This window comes from Poromitra crassiceps, assembly GCF_964638095.1.
Source record: "Poromitra crassiceps genome assembly, chromosome: 3".
Taxonomy (NCBI): Eukaryota; Metazoa; Chordata; class Actinopteri; order Beryciformes; family Melamphaidae; genus Poromitra; species Poromitra crassiceps.
This window is the reverse complement of record NC_139625.1, coordinates 81,329,715-81,349,165: the sequence shown is the minus strand read 5'-3', so window position 1 is coordinate 81,349,165 and position 19,451 is coordinate 81,329,715. Positions and strand designations below refer to the sequence as shown.

At 42.1% G+C, this 19,451-nt stretch overlaps 1 protein-coding gene across 2 annotated transcripts; it reads left to right on the top strand.

Annotated features, from left to right (window-relative positions):
• Nucleotides 1-7,422: 7,422 nt before the first annotated feature.
• LOC310773460 (tripartite motif-containing protein 16-like) lies at nt 7,423-18,666 on the top strand (the record flags this gene model as incomplete). 2 transcript variants are annotated; one of them, XM_083633344.1, is made up of 2 exons in its annotated part: nt 7,423-7,708; nt 16,768-18,666. In XM_083633344.1, 2 exons carry the CDS (start codon nt 7,423-7,425, stop codon nt 18,180-18,182), a joined length of 1,701 nt encoding a protein of 566 aa, XP_083489470.1. In that variant the 3' UTR covers nt 18,183-18,666. The 2 variants fall into 2 exon arrangements, with proteins under 2 accessions (XP_083489470.1, XP_083489471.1); XM_083633345.1 differs by lacking the exon at nt 7,423-7,708 and adding an exon at nt 10,708-10,762.
• Nucleotides 18,667-19,451: the final 785 nt, after the last annotated feature.

Sequence of the window (19,451 nt, the reverse complement as noted above, 5' to 3'; positions counted from 1 at the left end):
TTTCTGGCACATAATCTGGCATGCAATAATTAAGTTCATAAGAAAATCTGTGATATTGTGAAACTTGATTTTTCTTTCTGTCCTAGACTTTACGTTTTGGGTGACCCCTCACTGCTCACCCACTGTAAGGGTGAGGTAGCAGACTGGATCCAGACTAGTATTCGAGGCAAATGATAATGAGGGGGTGGAAAACAACGGGGGGACCCTCCATGCAGGAATGGCTGATTGAACTGGGAAGGGTGGCGTCCTATGAACATCTGTTTTATAGGATGCATAACAGACTGGAGGAATTCACCTTCAAATGGGGGACATACCTGGCTACTAATGTAGCGTAGGACACTTTATCATAGGAGAGGACTCTGGACTGATTGAGAGCTACCGACTGTATGACGTAAGATTCAAAAAGTGCCTGTGCCTTTTTTGTTTTGTTGTTTTTGTTTCGTGTTGTTTGTTTGTTTTCCCTTTTAAACATTATTATTTATTTATTTTCCTGTTTTTTCTGTTTGATGTACTATGTCTAATGTTGGGGATTGTTGTTAAAATAATAAAAAAAAAAAAATAAAAATAAAAAAATAAAAGAATAATAAAAGTTGTGTGAACTGTTGCAGTTTTTAAATTGTAAACACGGTCAGCCGGCTAGAGTCAGACGCTCAAACTCAGGCTCCATAGGGTTCCATTGCCGTTGCCACCCAGTGACGCGGTTTGTTTACCAAAATGCTGCTCGGCTGATCCCTCATATACTGCTCCTGATTTTCTTTACTGTTTTGTTTCCTCTCCATTGCACGGGCACTTTATCATGTTTTCTCACTTGGAAGGGCATCTGAGAGGGCAGTTCATGAGTTTTTCATCCACCGGAGGAACATCCATTAGGAAAATTCTCCACATCCTCACACATGCAGGGACATCTTTACAGCACTGCATCACATTTTATCATCTGGATCACAAATTCTCTATTTCTCCAAGGATGCCAATGCAATTCTCTCTCTAGATGCAGAGAAAGCATTTGACAGCCTTGAATGGGAATACCTATGGACCGTCCTTCACACCATGGGATTCAGTGAACAATTTGCATCCATGATAAAAAAGTGCATCGGTCTTGATGAGAAGCAATATCTACTCAGCAAGGTTTCATATCTCCAGGTCTTCCCATCAAGGTTGCCCTCTCTCCCTTTCGGTTTGCTCTGTCCCTGAAACCACTTGCACAGGCCATTCGTCAAATCACAGGATCTTGAACCAGTCACGATCCATAATACATCCCATTTCATCTCGCTTTATGTGGACGATATATTGATTTATCAAAAATAAATCCTGACAAATCAATATCATCTTTATTCAAGCTATTTGACACATTTGGTAGGATGTCAGGATATAGGATTAACTGGGATAAATCACCACTATTACCTCTAAATGCCTTAAATCCCCAAGTCTCTTTTTCATATTCCTATAGTCCTCAATTTCAGATATTTGGGGGTTAATATCTTCCCTAATATTGATGAAGTTGCACTCTGGAATTACAATAACACCCTGCAAACAGTTCTTCAACTACTTACAAGTGAGCATAATCTCTAGGATATATAACCTTCTGGTAGGCCAGTCCTCAGAGTCTTCCATAGAGAGACTAGAGGCATGGAGAGAGGACTTGATGATGAAGACATCACCATAGAGGACTGGGAGGAGGCATGTGACAAAGCGCAGTCTCAAACAATTAACTCACACCTTAAATTGCTGCAGTATAACTAGCTGATGTGATGTAACTCCAGAAAAGATCAATAAATACAATGGTGCCATTCCTGATGTATGTTTCAAGTGCGGAAAAGAAAAAGGGACGCTTTTCCACTGTCTTTGGCAGTGTAGCCAAATCAAAACGTTTTGGGACGCAGGAAGAGAATGTATCACATATGCCATCAGGGGTAACCAGTCACTATTGGAGAGGACAGATGTGGCAGATATGATGGAGGCGCCTGGGGATGTTTGAGTAACCCTTAAACAAAAAGTCATCCAACTTCTTTGTTTGATTGTTTTTTTTCTTTCTTCATTCCACTCTCTGTATCTGTGCATAGACAAGATGTAACTAAATGGAACTGAACTCAAGTTAATTTGACCCCCAGCTAAATCGCCATTTTTTGTTTTTTGTTGTGTTGTTGTGGGGAGGGGAGGGCGGTGGTTTGTGTTGTGGTTGTTTGTATTGTAATTATTATTTGGTCTGTGTTTGAATGTGCTGATTGAAAAAAAGAATAAATACATTGTTGGGGGGGGGGGGGGGGGGGTATTTCAAGTGGACGTTTGAGGCCAATTTGATTAAATTCCGTCAAGGCGTTCCCTGAGATGTTGCGTTAACGACCATGAAATGAGTGGTCATGAGGTCACAGTGACCTTGAACTTAGACCACTAGAATATAATCAGTTCATCCTTGAATCCAAGTGGACGTTTGAGGCAAATTCGAAGAAATTCGGTCAAGGTGTTCCTGAGATATCGCGTTAACGAGCTTGAAAATTACATTCAAGAGGTCACAGTGACCTTGATCTTTGACTACCAAAATCGAATCAGTTCATCCTTGAGTCCAAGTCGACGTTTGAGCCAAATTGGAAGAAATTCCATCAAGGCGTTCCTGAGATATCGCGTTATCGAGCTTGGAAATGGCGTTCGTGAGGTCACAGTGACCTTGACCTTTGACCTCTGACCACCAAAATCTAATCACTTCATCCTTGAGTCCAAGTCAATGTTTGAGGCAAATTTGATGAATTTCCATAATTTTTCCTCAGATATCGTGTTAACGAACATCGGACGGACGGACGGACGGACGGACGGACAGTCCGAAATCATAATGCCTCCGGCCTGGCTATCGCTGGCGGAGGCATACAAAGTTTGAATACGGTATGTTTATTTAAGTACACACAGCATAGGAACAGTCCTCAAAAGTGAAAATTGCCATTATGCACATTGTTCTCTGCATGTGCATAGCTAGAGACATAAAAAAAAGATATTAAAAAAGGCACTAGGCCACAGAGATGGAAAAGCAATACACAGCAAACAAGGCATAATGCAAACAAGATATGGAAGAATAAAAAACACAATAAGCAATGACAATATTGAATCCTTAGTGCAGAGGGCGGACAAACCCATGTGTGCAAGACAAAACAAAACAAATGCAAATGCAATGTGTGCAAGGGAGTCAGGTGAAGGCCTGTTTAAACAGGTAGGTTTTTATCTGGCTCTTAAAAGAGCCAACAGAGTCAGAGGACCTAATAGCAGTGGGCAGAGAGTTCCACAATGTAGGGGCAATAGCGGCAAAAGCTCTGTCACCACGGGTCACGAGGTCGGTGCATGGGAAAGATAAGAGGTGAAGGTTAGTTGACCTGAGGGAACGAACAGAAGAGTGAGGGATGAGTAGATCAGCCAGGTAAACTGGAGCCTGACCATGGAGTGCTCTGTAGGTAAACTGGAGCCTGACCATGGAGTGCTCTGTAGGTAAACTGGAGCCTGACCATGGAGTGCTCTGTAGGTAAACTGGAGCCTGACCATGGAGTGCTCTGTAGGTAAACTGGAGCCTGACCATGGAGTGCTCTGTAGGTAAGCTGGAGCCTGACCATGGAGTGCTCTGTAGGTAAGCTGGAGCCTGACCATGGAGTGCTCTGTAGGTAAGCTGGAGCCTGACCATGGAGTGCTCTGTAGGTAAGCTGGAGCCTGACCATGGAGTGCTCTGTAGGTAAGCTGGAGCCTGACCATGGAGTGCTCTGTAGGTAAGCTGGAGCCTGACCATGGAGTGCTCTGTAGGTGAGCTGGAGCCTGACCATGGAGTGCTCTGTAGGTGAGCTGGAGCCTGACCATGGAGTGCTCTGTAGGTGAGTGTGAGAATTTTGAACTGATACCTAAATGGAACAGCCAGGGAGCCAGGGGAGTGATTTCAGAAGGGGTGTCATGTGAGAGTATCTGTTAGATCTTGTGAGGAGTCTTGCTAGTCTATACGTGATGAAATAAAGGCATGAATAAGCATCTCCAGTTCAGAAGTGGAGACTACAGATCTGAGTTTACCTATGTTACGTAGATGGAAGAAACATGATTTTGAGAGCTGTTTAACATGATGGTCGAATGACAGATTGATCAAAAATGACACCTAAATTATGCAGATTTGAGCGGACTGAAGATGAGAGAGTGCCAATACTCTGAAGGATCCCAAATAAACAATGAAATTACTTGCAATGACCACCAAATGGCTTCGTGGCCCAATTGGACACTTGAAATACAATTAATATTCTATTCCTAATTGTATATTTTAAGCTGGACATTTTGGGAGTCATACTATACCAGTTATTGTGAAAATATTGGCTTAACTCCTGATGTTAGTTTGAGCAGTTCTGCTCTCATCTCTGCACTTGTTGGAAGGAAAGTATTTGACAAGCATCTGCAGATTTTAGCCACTGCTGCCTGGTGTTTGCATGGTGCCCCAGTGGGTCCTGCAGTGCATGAACACAGCTCCAATTCCATAGGTTTGTGTGGACCCCGTCACCATGAACTTCTCCTCAATCTATATAAAACATAATGAAACAAGGCAAGGGCCAACATATTTGCCTTTAAACTGGTGTGTGTGCCTATAGATTCCTCTGTGAGAAGCCTGTAGATGTCAACTAAGGGTTAAACCTACCTGAAGTTACCTGCTAAGCCACTAATCTTGCTTCGTGGTGGTCTCTGGTCCAGTCCGAGATCGGTCTACTCCAACTCATTCTCATGTCAGTAAACAATGAAGGTTATTGTGGATTTGGGTTTCCATGGGCTTTAACTTCAAACTGTCATCTGTAGGTGCTGAGGCATTTCCACGGCAGCCCAGTCCAGCCTGTCTGAAGAGTGGCCCTGGCCCATGCCTGCAGTCAGACTTCCTGGAGCCCAAAAAGGACAAGTCGCTGGTGGCTCACGATGACCTGTTTGAGCACATGGCCAGCAAAGCCAAGACCAAGGCCACGTTCAGCAGGACGTTGGACTTGCTGGAGGTGTTCACCCAGGGACGTGAGGCGCCATGTGGAGTTCATCTACGCTGCCCTGAAGAAGATGGAGGAGTTCGGTGTGGAGCGAGACCTGGCCATTTACAATCTTCCCCAAAGAGGTTTTTGTGTCTTGATAAGGTTTATTTATATCAGTAATATTTGTTACATATAGGCATATAGTAGCCTCACTAGCCTGTGTTACAGGGACACCTAGTGGTGCCCTAAAATGGTACATGTTGGACCCAGATGTTGTATGTGGGCATGCCAAACCTCAGTTCAATAAAAGCTATACTGAAACAATATTCAGAGGTAAACAATTTCTTGTATTGTATAAAACAAATTCAGATTTTCTGAACAGTGAATAGTAACATATACTAACATAACATATTACTGCACCCCTACAAAATGAGGAATAGTTTAATTTCCCTAGAATTAATTAAAATTTAATTTCATTCACTATAAATGATCCCAATTACAGAATATATCAGACTAATGACTAATAGGTTAGGCTTCCCCTGGGGACCCCCAGGAGAAAATGCTATCCAATGGAAGTCTGTGGACGTGGTCTGTTTGTCTGACAGTGTGATGCCTATACACTCTGGCCACTATATTAGGTACAGCTTTCTATCACCATGTCTGCATGCGTTGCTGCCACATAATTCTCTCTGTTTGGAGGAGTGTTAACAAGCAGATGCCCCTACTAAAGTGGTCAGTGAATGTTTGATTCACACAGCAGAGGGAGCAGTTTGACCACAAGTCAGATGGATCCCTCCACCTTGCTCCTTCCTATTGGCCTGACCTCTGTTCAATTATTAATAATAATAATACATGATATTTTCATACAAATAAATGTCTCTATCACTGATTGATAACATGACAGTGATTTAATCTATAATCCAGTTCATGCTTTTTGATGTTCTAAACAGCTGGATGCTGGTAGGTCCTTCATGGGAAAAATCTTCAGCTGTAGGCTACAGAAGTGATGTATTTTACCCTTTGGTATATTTGGAATAATAATAACTATAGAAGAACTGTGTAGTTGGCATGGCCAGTGATAGCCACCATGGCTGAGCAACAGAAAAAAAGAGCGCCACCTACATGTACACAAAATCATACTGCATGAACTAAACAGACGTGGACACATTGATTGACACAGGATCTCTCTGGGGAGATCAGTGCAGAAACACCACAGCAATGAGTCTGAGCAACAAAGATGGAGACACAACAACAACATGAGTCTGAGCAACAAAGATGGAGACACAACAACAACATGAGTCTGAGCAACAAAGATGGAGATACAACAACAACAACAACAGGAAGGAACTAGAGGATTAGCCTACCACTCTAAAAGCAGCCTGTCTCTGCTGGTCTTTACAATGCTGCCTTTCACATGAACACAGCTTAGATCTGTTCTACATTACAATGCTGCCTTCCACATGAACACAGCTTAGATCTGTTCTACATTACAATGCTGCCTTCTACATTAACACAGCTTAGATCTGTTTCACATTACAATGCTGCCTTCCACATTAACACATCTTAGATCTGTTTAGAACACTTTATATATTAAGGCACACATATTAACCACTAACTAGTTCCTTATAGGACTGCTGGGCGCGTGACATAATCACAGGTGAGGAGATCTTGCCAGCGCAATGCATTGTGGTCCTGTTTGTTGTTGTTGATTGTTCGCACTGTAAACATGAAAGCCAGATTATTGGCAATTCTAGCAGCAGTGGAGTTTGAAGATCCCCCAGCCAGGAGAAGATGTCGGAGGAGTGACAATGACGATCTCTGTGAATGGGAGTGGGGAATGGAATTCATGAAACACAGAGGTTGAGGGGAATCCATGCCCTGTCCATGCTCTCTCTCTCTCTCTCTCTCTCTCTCTCTCTCTCTCTCTCTCTCTCTCTCTCTCACACACACACACACACACACACACACACACACACACATGCACATGCACAGAGAGAGAGAGAGAGAGAGAGAGAGAGAGTTTTACTGTTCAGTGTTCCACAAGACCACTTGTTTTGGACGTTTATTTTAAAAGTTGCACTTTAAAAAGTGAGGGGGGAATAACGTGTGAGAGAGAGAGATCCTAAATTTTTGATGTAAAATGATGACCTTCACTTTTAAACGAGAGCTAAAGACACACAGCTCCTCTTCCTGGAACAATACATACTAGCCTGTTAACCCCTCCCTCTTCTTCCTGATCTCAAACACAGCCTGTTCCACTTGGTCCAGATTTGTCCTGTTCCCTCCCCTTCCACAGATCTACCAGTTTAAAGATGGGTGTAAACAACATAAAGAGCTGACAAGCCGATTCACTGCAGATCAGTACATTAACATGAACACAAGGGACAGATTGTTGGTTTGGATCGGAGCACTTTTTTTCTGTTGATAGAAAGTGAAACTATCTGACACACTATTACTGAGAAGTGAAATGGCACAGCAAGGAATTCAGCTGGACGGAGCAAAACTCTGCTGTTCGATCTGTCTGGATCTACTGAAGGATCCGGTGACTATTCCCTGTGGGCACAGCTACTGCATGAGCTGTATTAAAAGCTTCTGGGATGAAAAGGATCAGAAGAAAATCCACAGCTGCCCCCAGTGCAGGCAGACCTTCACACCAAGGCCTGTCCTGGTGAAAAACACCATGTTAGCAGAGGTGGTGGAAGAACTGAAGAAGACTGGACTCCAAACTGCGCCTCTTGATCGCTGCTATGCTGGTAGGGCTGAACAAATGATTATGTTGATTATCGATTAATCTCTTGATTAGTTTCTCGACTAATCAATTAGTAGTTTGGTCTATAAAATATGGGGCAGCATAAGGGACAAATTTAAGACTACTGAGAAGCCGTCGGAGGCTATATATTTGCCGAAGCCAGCTATGGATCTGGCCAATGATCTGTCAGCACCGGTGAGCCGGAACAACTGGCGACCATATAACTGGCGACCGTCAGCCAATTGCGTCTGTGGTTTCCACAGCTACGCCAGCTGTTGAAAGGACGCAACAGAATACGTAGCTGTCCTTGTGAATGCCTCCGTTTCGTTCCCCAAATAACATATCAAAACATACCTGTCTGACTGAGTTGTCTCATGAGACCTGAGGAACCGTGTCACGCAGGCTAAACACTCAGTCGCATTCTGAACTGACGATGTTTTGTTGTTGAAAACAGGAAGAGCACGCACTCAGCACAGGTTGGCCACGCCCACAGATCATCCAGCGACCAGGCCTGCGACCAATCAACCACCAATCTCAATGGAAAAATACCCTCAATCGCCAAACATACTACAAGATGCAATACAATGCAAGATTATATTTGATTTTAATATTCTGTAATTGCTCAGTATAGATTTTGTAATGTAATGACTGAATGCCAGACTGTGTTAACAGAAAAAAAGTCTTAACACATTTCCTCTTCCAAGATACATTATTTACTTTGTTGCCTACTATGAAGAACATATAAATATGACAAACGCATACATATGAATTACTGTAGGCTATATTTTATCCCATTTGTATGCATTGTGTCTCTTGTACAGTGTGCTGTTTACCTTGGTGGAGTTGGAGTGTCCTGTTGATAGTATTGTGTTTCTCGTACTCTGTGACTTGTCCTGGGTTTTACCATTGTGAATTTGCTGCTGTAACAACTGCTATTCACCTCAGGACATATATCATCTTTGTAACACAAGAGATGAGCAGTTGTAGGAAACCCACTATATGGGCAGAAGTATGAACACCTAAACATACTGTGATTGTTGAGCATCTCTTAAAAAAACATGGGCATTAACGTGTCCAATAGAGAGCCAAATGACAAAGTCAACAGAATGCTTCTAAAAATAAGTTTCACTTGGTCAAACCAAGCGATTCAGCTATATTTAGACACCAGAACATTTCACTCGGACCAAAACGTCAACAAAAAGTCTAAAAAAACATCTTTAACTTGCTTTTTTCTTTGCTTTTTAGGTCTGAGTGAAATGTTATATGGCCCCTCGGCCCCTCCTGATTCCAATTCTAAATACTGTATAGCTGAATCACTTGGTTTGACCAAATCAAACTAGGCTACTTTTAGCATTTCATGAAATGTCCATGGAAAAAAGAATTGCAGATGAAATCCCTTGGTTCGTGTGCCTAAACCAGTTGGATCACACACAAATTAATGGAGCAAATGTTTGATTCAACCACACGGAAATAGTGGAGTTTTAAGATCCTGCATCAGCTGGACAACAATGTTGACAAGACCAAAAATGCATTATAGAATTGAGCCCCCCCCCCCCCCACACACACACACACACACACACACACTCCTTACATCCCAACCAAGAACACAGACATCAGAAAGTAAAGTTATTTTAATGAGGCCAGGCCAAAATCAAATACTGTCCCTCAGAGCTAAACTAAGCAAGTAGCCTAAGCTAGGTGGAGGTATATTGCATCTTTTTCCAAGCTTGGGTGTCCATGACCCCAGTGTCCCATCAGGTCATCTACTGCAGTGGTTCCCAACCTTTTTTGTCTTATGTACCCCTTGAGCTGTTTTGCCATGCCAATAGTAGCCTACCCCCTCACTCATGCCTGTTGATGATGCTCCTAAATTTGTTCTATAACTTTTAGTGTAATAATATGCAGACGTACAAAGAAATCCATACAAAAGATATGTTTCACTGAACTGACGTGTTTGGGATTGGCCTCCTTTTTCCTTTTATAACCAGGCTCTCCTAAATCTGAATCTGGAGCGACAGCAACTGGACGTTTTTGAGCCATTTATCAGTCATGTAACAGTTGACACCTGTTACATGACGGGGGGAACTAGTGCATGTGCGTGCATGTGCCATTTTAACAATGGGCTTATGAAATTACTTTTGAAATTATTTTTCTCCCATCATTTTGGAAATAAATTGTAATGCCAAATCTTTCCAAGTACCCCCTGCAAGCTGCTCAAGTAGCCTACCCCTAGGGGTACACGTACCCCTGGTTGGGAAACACTGATCTACTGTATATGCTCCAATTTCACAGCGGGTAGTACAAATGTTTTAAACGGCTGCTATTAGTGTTGGGAACAAGTGGATATACATGGAAACCATTGACAGTGTTTTTTTCTGTTAACAAAGTCTGGCATTTCCAGTCATTAGTGATCATACATTACAAATTCAAGACAAGAAGAGCAATTTAAAAAAAATATAGAAAATAAATTTAGAATTCAAACTAATTATAAATAAAATACATAACAAAAATGAGTCAGAGGTCTAATCAGAAATCAAAATAGCCTATATATGTTTTGGAAATCACTCAAGGCGTGTCTGGTTTGTACACATTTCACTGCTTTCTTGAAATTAATAATCTCATTCATGAGGACTAAAAACACTGGTCTGGCATTCTGAATCTATACATCTGTGGATAAATTAGCCATAATAATTAAACTATTGTACATAAATTTCATTTTTTGTCTTGTTTTCATTTATTGTTTATTTGAGTAGAGACAGAGACATATAGCCTACATAGGACATTTAAACAATAAACGGTCTGATGTCATATATCATAACATTTATAGCCTAAGCTAATTTGCTGTTTGTCCCTAGATGTTATTAAAGCAAATATTAAAAGCATAATCTTCCATTGTAACTGTGTTGGTCGCAGGATGATCTGTGGGCGTGGCCAACCTGTGCTGAGTGCGTGCTCTTCCTGTTTTCAACAACAAAACATCGTCAGTTCAGAATGCGACTGAGTGTTTAGCCTGCGTGACACGGTTCCTCAGGTCTCATGAGACAACTCAGTCAGACAGGTATGTTTTGATATGTTATTTGGGGAACGAAACGGAGGCATTCACAAGGACAGCTACGTATTCTGTTGCGTCCTTTCAACAGCTGGCGTAGCTGTGGAAACCACAGACGCAATTGGCTGACGGTCGCCAGTTATATGGTCGCCAGTTGTTCCGGCTCACCGGCAACTGAGAGACCGTCAGTGAGAAATGAGAAGCCGACTATTGATTTGTCTTACCTAGCAGTCCACTGGATCGGCTATTGGATCGGCTGGTCATTAGCTTGTCTAGGCTAGCTACTAGCTTGGAGAGGCTGGCAATCCACTGAATCAGCTATTGGATCGGCTGGTCATTAGCTTGGAGAGGCTAGCTACTAGCTTGGAGAGGCTAGCAACCCATTGGATCGGCTGGTCATTAGCTTGTCTAAGCTGGCTACTAGCTTGGAGAACTGCGGTCAACTGAGCCGTCGTTTGCGAAACCACAGTCAAGCCAGCGGCTACTTGGCTTTTGATGCGCGTCTATTCGTGCTGTAACGGTACTGCTGCTTCACCGGTGTTCGGAGCGGGCTAAAAAGTCAAGTGTCACAATTCAGCGATCCTTTCTTACATTTACTTTACCACACTAGATCGACATTACAACAAACAGCGTATTGAATGACTGTTGAATATGTCACAAAAGTCCAACCTTATTGAACGATCGTAGCAGGAGTTTCGCTTGGTAGTATCATGTTGATGCTCTCAACAAGGTGGGAAAAACAGCCATTTCCGGGACTGGTTTTTCAAAATAAAAGCACGATTCGACTCCAGTCTAGACCACACAGATTTAGTGTTTTTTCCGACTTTCTAAGTACTGTACAATCGCATAACTCCATAATCTCACACCATGACTGACAGTTGTGTGTACACTACCCCCCTGGGTATACACTCTCATGAAATTAGCCATTTTCACGGTTCCATTTTGGAGAAATTGACAAAGTCTCAATACTGAACTTGAAAAATGTGTTTATTCCGACTTTCTAAGTACTGTACAATCGTATAACTCCATAATCTCACACCATGACTGACAGTTGTGTACACTACACCCCTGGGTATACACTGTCATGAAATTAGCCATTTTCACGGTTCCATTTAGGAGAAATTGACAGTCAAATTCTCAATACTGACCTTGAAATATAAGGAAAGAAAAATAAAAAAAAACACCCTAAGAAATGAAAGGTAACTAAAGACAATCACAACGTTGCAAGTGCAATCAAATTAATTATATACAATACGTACATGAGTGATGGAGTGTTCTGACTATATATGAATTTGTGTTTATTTACATGAAATTTACAGTTTGAGCAAAATAGGCATTAAATAGGCATGAGTTTCCATGAATGTACAGTCTGAGTTAAATATGAGTTTACATTTAATCTACATTAAATTTAGAAGCCGAGTTCAATATTAATGGGCAGTGAAGTAACATGAATTTACAGTCCCGGTTAATTATCAGTTTACATTGAATTTTCCATGAAATGATGATGAGAATAATTTGAAAAATAATAATAATAATAATAATAATAATAAACTGTGACAAGGCACAAATAAACAAAAAAAATGGCAATAAAATAAAGTGCAGGATAAGACCAACAATAATTACTATAACAAAGTGTAAATATAGCAGCAAGCGGCAATACCAGGGTTTCAAGTCTGCTGACGTCACAATAATGTCACAATGTCTATGACATCATCAGTGATGTCACAATTGCTCGAGTTAACCAAAAAACCCAAATGGTCGAGTGACATCACCGATGAAAACCCCAAATGGTCGAGTGACATCACTGATGATGTCACAATGCCTATAACATCATCAGTGCCAATGACATCATTAGTGTAATGAGATCAAAATGATGATCAATAATGATGTCACAATGTATGACATCATCAGGACTTACCTGATGACATCACATACGAGCAATTTCTATGACATAATTTCCAGTTGGGTAGTCTCTAGAGCTGCACAATATATCGTTTCAGCATCGTCATCGCAATGTGCGCATGCGCAATACTCACATGGCAGAACGTGCAATGTCATAGGATAAGGCAAAGTAACTCAAACATGTCATGCTATAACTCTTTTGCTGGTTGATACTCAGCATTAGCACACTAACATCCTGCCAATCACTCTGGCTGCAGCTAAAAACACTTGCTACTATGTCACCCACACAGGTTACCCACTACCTTCTTAAAGGGACAAGGCTTGATGAGCTAATCAAGTCATTTGGTGAAAATTCCTGTATTCTTTCATATCGCAATATATATCGCAGAAACCAAATATATTGCAATGTCTGTTTTTTCCAATATCGTGCAGCCCTAGTAGTCTCGCTGGCCAGCCTCCTCTCGATGGGCGGCACTTAGCGGCAGTGCCCTTGGAAAAGTTTCCAACAATACAACTTATCATTTTCAGCGTGTAGCAATGAGCTAGCGTGTAGGTTTCTGCCGTTAGCTTGCTAGCTAGTTACCATTGTGATTGACATGGTCGGAGCCAATGACAGACTTTGTAATAAGCCGGGAGCGGACATCCGGCTGCCACCGAAACAGTCGCTCCAATGGGAGAGCAGCTGTAGAGCAGGGGAGGGTTTATCCCAGTTGCCTGTTTCTGCGGCACCAGACTCCTCGGACGGAAGGGAAAGGAGGCTGGCCAGCGAGATTACCAGTTCAGTGACATCACTTTACATCCTTTTTTTTTACACTAGATGAATTAGCCATGGTCAACTACTGATCTCCACGTGCACATGAGCGAAATCACACAGAGAAGGGGCTGCACTGCTTAAAAAGTGAGAATTTAAAAAATGCAGATAAGAAAAGATATGCACATCAACACAAAAATTAAAAAAAAAAAAAAATCTAGGGCATCTAGTGAGCACCAATATCTGTCATTGGACCAGATTTCAGGTGATGTACCAACACACGGGAATTTGCATCGTGGCGGAAGAGGAACAAAGAAAGTAAATAAAGTCAAAATAATAGGGGTTCTGCACCTGCGGGGCTTGAAGCCCTAAGTATGAAGGAGCACTTAGAGTTCAATGAGGGGAGGGTTCATTTGCATACACAACAATTCCAGATGAATGCATCATCCGTTGCCCGTTGGAACTCTTCTTCATCCATCTCCAGGCACTCAGTATGGTACCAACGAGGACAGCTGTCACACTGGATCTGTAAATGCATAAGTAGAGACGTCTGAGAGGTTTGCAGCAGACAAGTGGAGCAACTGTGGGGGTGAACGCCCCAGGACCAACGCTCAATAGGACCCACCCGGCTGAGCTACGTCTTCATTAGCCTAATTCAAATCTGTGAATCCAACAACTTGTGTGAAACCTCCCTAGTTATTGTTTAATAATGATCTCCGCCAGGCGAGAATCCCCTGGAGGAGATGTATTTGGCCGTGTGTGTGCTTGTGTGCGTCTGTGTGTTCTCCTCCTAATGCGATCTGAGTAAAGCCTAGACGGAATTTCATCAAATTTGCCTCAAACTGATGGACTCACTGATTAACAACTGATTTTAGTGTTCAAAGGTCAAACTTAAAAGGTCACTGACTGTGACCTCACAAACGCCATTCCCAAGTTCGTTAACGCGATATGTCAAAAATGGCTAGATGGAATTACTTCCAATTTGGTTAAAACGTCGACTTGGATGCAAGGATGAAATGGTTACATTTTGGTGATCGAAGGTCAAGCAAGGGTCAATGTCACTGTGATCTCTTGAACGCCATTTTCAAGCTCGTTTCCCCGAAATCTCAGGAATGTCTTGATGGAATTTCTTCGAATTTGCCTCAAACGTCCACTTGCACTCAAGGGATGACCTGATTACATTTTGGTGGTCAAGGGTTAGGGTCATTGTGACCTCTCGAACACCATTTCCAAGCTTGGTAACCCCATCTCTCACCTTGACCTAATTTCTTCATATTTGGCCCAAACATCAAAGTCTAAAAAGACATGCATTTCAACTGCTCACTGGTTGGGGCAGGCATATATTCGCGGGGCAGTCTTTCTAGTTTTAATTTATAAACGAAATCCATTCAGCTTTTTTCTCACCGACTTCACAAGTCAACGGCGAGTGGCTTCAGTTTTTCCCCTGCCCAGGGCAGTTTCTGGCCCTTTTAGCAGCCCTATGCTACATCTTATAGTGGGGCACCCAAACCACTGTCATCATAATATCCCTGAATGAACATGAATGACGATGCATAGTTCATCATCTATAAACCTTCGAATTAATCAATTACACACAATATTAACAATAACTATGAACAAATTATTTTATTTTCGTGTCAGCACAATTGACCTACGTTCTGGTGTGTTATCCAACCCCAAATCTATATATTCATGTATAATAGAATATATATATATACAGTATATATATATATATATATATATACACTGTATATATATATATACACTGTATACACACACACACACAAGGGTAGAACAATACCATACCCAGTCGGTCATCGGAGGCCCTGTCTCAGGTGGTCTTGTGTTGCAACAGAGGACGCATTGGCTCTCTATGGGAAACACTGTACAGAAGCAGACGTTATATCTTGAAAAGTACAATAACAAAATCAAAATATAGCCACAAGCGCCGATTGACGGGTGACCTGGGGATATATGAGACATAATAAACACCAAATAGTGCACATTTATTCACAGTTGGTATGCGCACAAGTAAACAATGTTTGGTTGAGATCCGGTGACCTGATGGTTTCCAAGCAGTAGTAGTAGTAGCAGTAGTAGTAATAGTAGTAGTAGTAGTGTTGGTAGTAGTGGGACTGGTAGTAGCAGCAGTAGTTGTAATTGACGATTGTACAGTACTTAGAAAGGCGGAAAAAACACCTTTTTCAAGGTCAGTATTGAGATTTTGTCAATTTCTCCAAAATGGCACTGTGAAAATGGCTAATTTCATGAGAGTGTATACCCAGGGGTGTAGTGTACACACAACTGTCAGTCATGGTGTGGGATTATGGAGTTATGCGATTGTACAGTACTTAGAAAGTCGGAAAAAACACTAAATCTGTGTGGTCTAGACTGGAGTCGAGTCGTGCTTTTATTTTGAAAAACCAGTCCCGGAAATGCCTGTTTTTCCCACCTTATTGAGAGCATCAACATGATACTACCAAGCGAAACTCCTGTTACGATCGTTCAATAAGGTTGGACTTTTGTGACATATTCAACAGTCATTCAATACGCTGTTTGTTGTAATGTCGATCTAGTGTGGTAAAGTAAATGTAAGAAAGGATCGCTGAATTGTGACACTCGACTTTTTAGCCCGCTCCGAACACCGGTGAAGAAGCAGTACCGTTACAGCACGAATAGACGCGCATCAAAAGCCAAGTGGCGGCTGGCTTGACTGTGGTTTCGCAAACGACGACTCAGTTGACCGCAGTTCTCCAAGCTAGTAGCCAGCTTAGACAAGCTAATGACCAGCCGATCCAATGGGTTGCTAGCCTCTCCAAGCTAGTAGCTAGCCTCTCCAAGCTAATGACCAGCCGATCCAATAGCTGATTCAGTGGATTGCCAGCCTCTCCAAGCTAGTAGCTAGCCTAGACAAGCTAATGACCAGCCGATCCAATAGCCGATCCAGTGGACTGCTAGGTAAGACAAATCAATAGTCGGCTTCTCATTTCTCACTGACGGTCTCTCAGTTGCCGGTGCTGACAGATCATTGGCCAGATCCATAGCTGGCTTCGGCAAAGAATAGCCTCCGACGGCTTCTCAGTAGTCTTAAATTTGTCCCTTATGCTGCCCCATAATAAAATGTCACAAAATGGTGAGAAGATGATGTCCTAAAATATCTTCTTTTGTCTTAACGGTCCTCAACCCAAAGATATCAGTTTACTGTCATAGAAGACTAAAGAAACAAGAAAATATTCCCATTATTTAAGAAACTGGAACGAGATAATTTGTTTTGTTTCTTAAATATGAGTCTAAACGCTTAATCAATTATAAAAAAAAGTATTTGGCAATTAATTTTTTGTCTATCGACTAATCATTGCAGCTCTAAATGCCGGACCTGAAGATGTGGCCTGTGATGTCTGCACTGGGAGAAAGCTGAAAGCCCTCAAGTCCTGTCTGGTGTGTCTGGCCTCTTACTGTGAGCAGCACCTCCAGCCGCACTATGACGCAGCTCCATTAAAGAAACACAAGCTGGTGGAAATCACTGTGAAGCTTCAGGAGAACATCTGCCTGCTTCACGACGAGGTGATGAAGATGTTCTGCCGTACTGATCAGCAGTGTATCTGTTATCTCTGCTCTGTGGATCAACATAAAGACCACAACATGGTCTCAGCTGCAGCAGAATGGACTGAGAGGCAGAAGGAGCTTGGGGGGGGTCGTCAAAAAATCCAGAAGAGAATCCAGGACAGAAAGAAAGACGTGAAGGTGCTTCAACAGAAGATGGAGGCTACAAATCATTCTGCTGATAAAGCAGTGGAGGCCAGCGAGAAGATCTTCACTCAGCTGGTCCATCTCATTGAGAAGAGAAGCTCTGAGGTGAAGCAGAAGATCAGATCCCAGCAGAAAGAGGAAGTGAGTTGCGCCAAAGAACTTCAGGAGAAGCTGAAGCAGGAGATCTCTGAGTTGAGGAGGAAAGACACTGAGCTGGAGCAACTCTCACACACAGAAGATCACATCCATTGTCTACACAATTACCCCTCGCTGTCATGTCTCAGTCAATCTACAGTCTCACCCAGCACCAATACCCATCCTCTGCACTACTTTGAGGATGTGACCGCGGCTGTGTCAAAAGCCAAAGATAAACTACAGGACATTCTCACAGAGGAATGGCTTGAGAAATCATTGACAGTGACTGACGTGGATGTTTTACCGCCACAACTAAGCGAACGCAGGAGCAGAGCCACATTCTTACACTATTCACGTCAAATCACACTGGATCCAGACACAGCACATGAACGTCTGTATTTATATGAGGGGAGCAGAAAAGCAGAATGTTGGAGAGAAAAACTCCACTACCCCTGGCACCCAGCGAGATTCATTAATAGAAGTTTCCAGGTCCTGAGTAGAGAGGGTCTGACTGGACTTTGTTACTGGGAGGTGGAGTGGCGTGGGTATGGAGCTGTGATAGCAGTCACATATAAGAATAGCAGAACAGGAACCTTGTTTGATTGTAAATTTGGAAACAATGACCAGTCTTGGGCAATAGACTGTTACAACAGGAGTTATAAATTCATACATAACAATATCAAAAGTCCCATCGCAGTCCCTCTGGACTCCAGAGTAGGAGTGTTCCTGGATCACAGTGCAGGTCTTCTGTTCTTCTATAGCTGCAGCATCCACTGTAATTACATGACTCTCCTCCACAGAGTCCAGACCACATTCACCCAGCCTCTCTATGTTGGATTTTGTCTTGATGGTTCTACTGGAGACAGTGCTGAGTTGTGTAAGCTCAAGTAGACAGCAGAAGTCCCTGCACCTCCTGGTTCTTATGTGTAAAGGTCAATAGGATTTTTGTAGGGGAATTTAAGTTAAATGCTTGAAATAAGGTCTGTGGTTAACAAAAGTTTATGAAACCGCAAAGTTTGTATTCAGCAAAATAATCTTCACAAATGAGGACCACTTTTATGACTTTTAAAGCGATTTCTGATAATTATGTTAAAAAACATGCATTTACGCTTCGAAAATCACAAAGGTGGTCCTCATTAAGATTATCTTGCTGAACACAAACTTTGCTGTTGCCTAAACTTTTGTTAACCACATACCTTATTTCAAGCATTTAACCAAAATCCTCATACAAAAATCCCATTGACTTTTACACTGTTATTATTATTATTAGTAGTAGTAGTAGTAGTAGTAGTAGTATTAGTATTATTATTATTATTATTATCATAAGAAAGATTGAACCAGTCTTTTACCAGGTTTTAGTGATTTGATGTGTATTCAGAGCAAATGTTTTTCAAAGACCAATAAAGTTTTTCATTCCAAGAATGAATAACATTTCTTCTATTCATTTCAGGAAGTCTATTTCATAGTTTCAGTGTCACCGTCTAGCAGCTAGATGGTGACACTGTAAAATTGTTACATGGTAATGCTTTTCATGTTTCTGCAAATGTCAACGTAAATCTGAAACAAAACGTTGGTTCATTTGAACGTTAATTTAAAAACGTTAAAATAGATACAAATAAAACAACTTTGGTTGTGTTTAGGCAAGTAAAACAACTTGGTTAAGCTTGAAACGTTAAATATTGCTATTGAAATGTACTGTAGACTTTGGGCACACTGGGATTGAAGATGGCTCTCCAGTGTGAAAGATGAGCGTTTTGTTCCCTGTCCACCCTGCCCACTGCCCCCTGTCTGTCTCTCTATCTCCCTCTTCCCCTGTCTGTCTTGTCTCTCTCCCTCTCCCCCTGTCTGTCTCTCTCCCTCTGCCCCTGTCTGTCTCTGTCTCTCCCTCTCCCCCTGTCTGTCTCTCTCTCTCCCCCTCTCCCTCTCTCTCCCATTTCCCAAGTTTTTGGTTGAGATAATGATACACTCTCTCTTGCAGAGACACAGGGCGACTTGTGTGGCACCCTCAGTACAGTATATTTACCTCGCCGTCAGAGCCGGGGCCAATTAGTGGATATTTGTTGTCACTTTGGAGCCGTTACCCTGTACACCGTCATCTGTTTATGTTAATACACACATAAAAAAAACAGCACGGGCTCCCAAAAGAATCGCAGTGCTCTC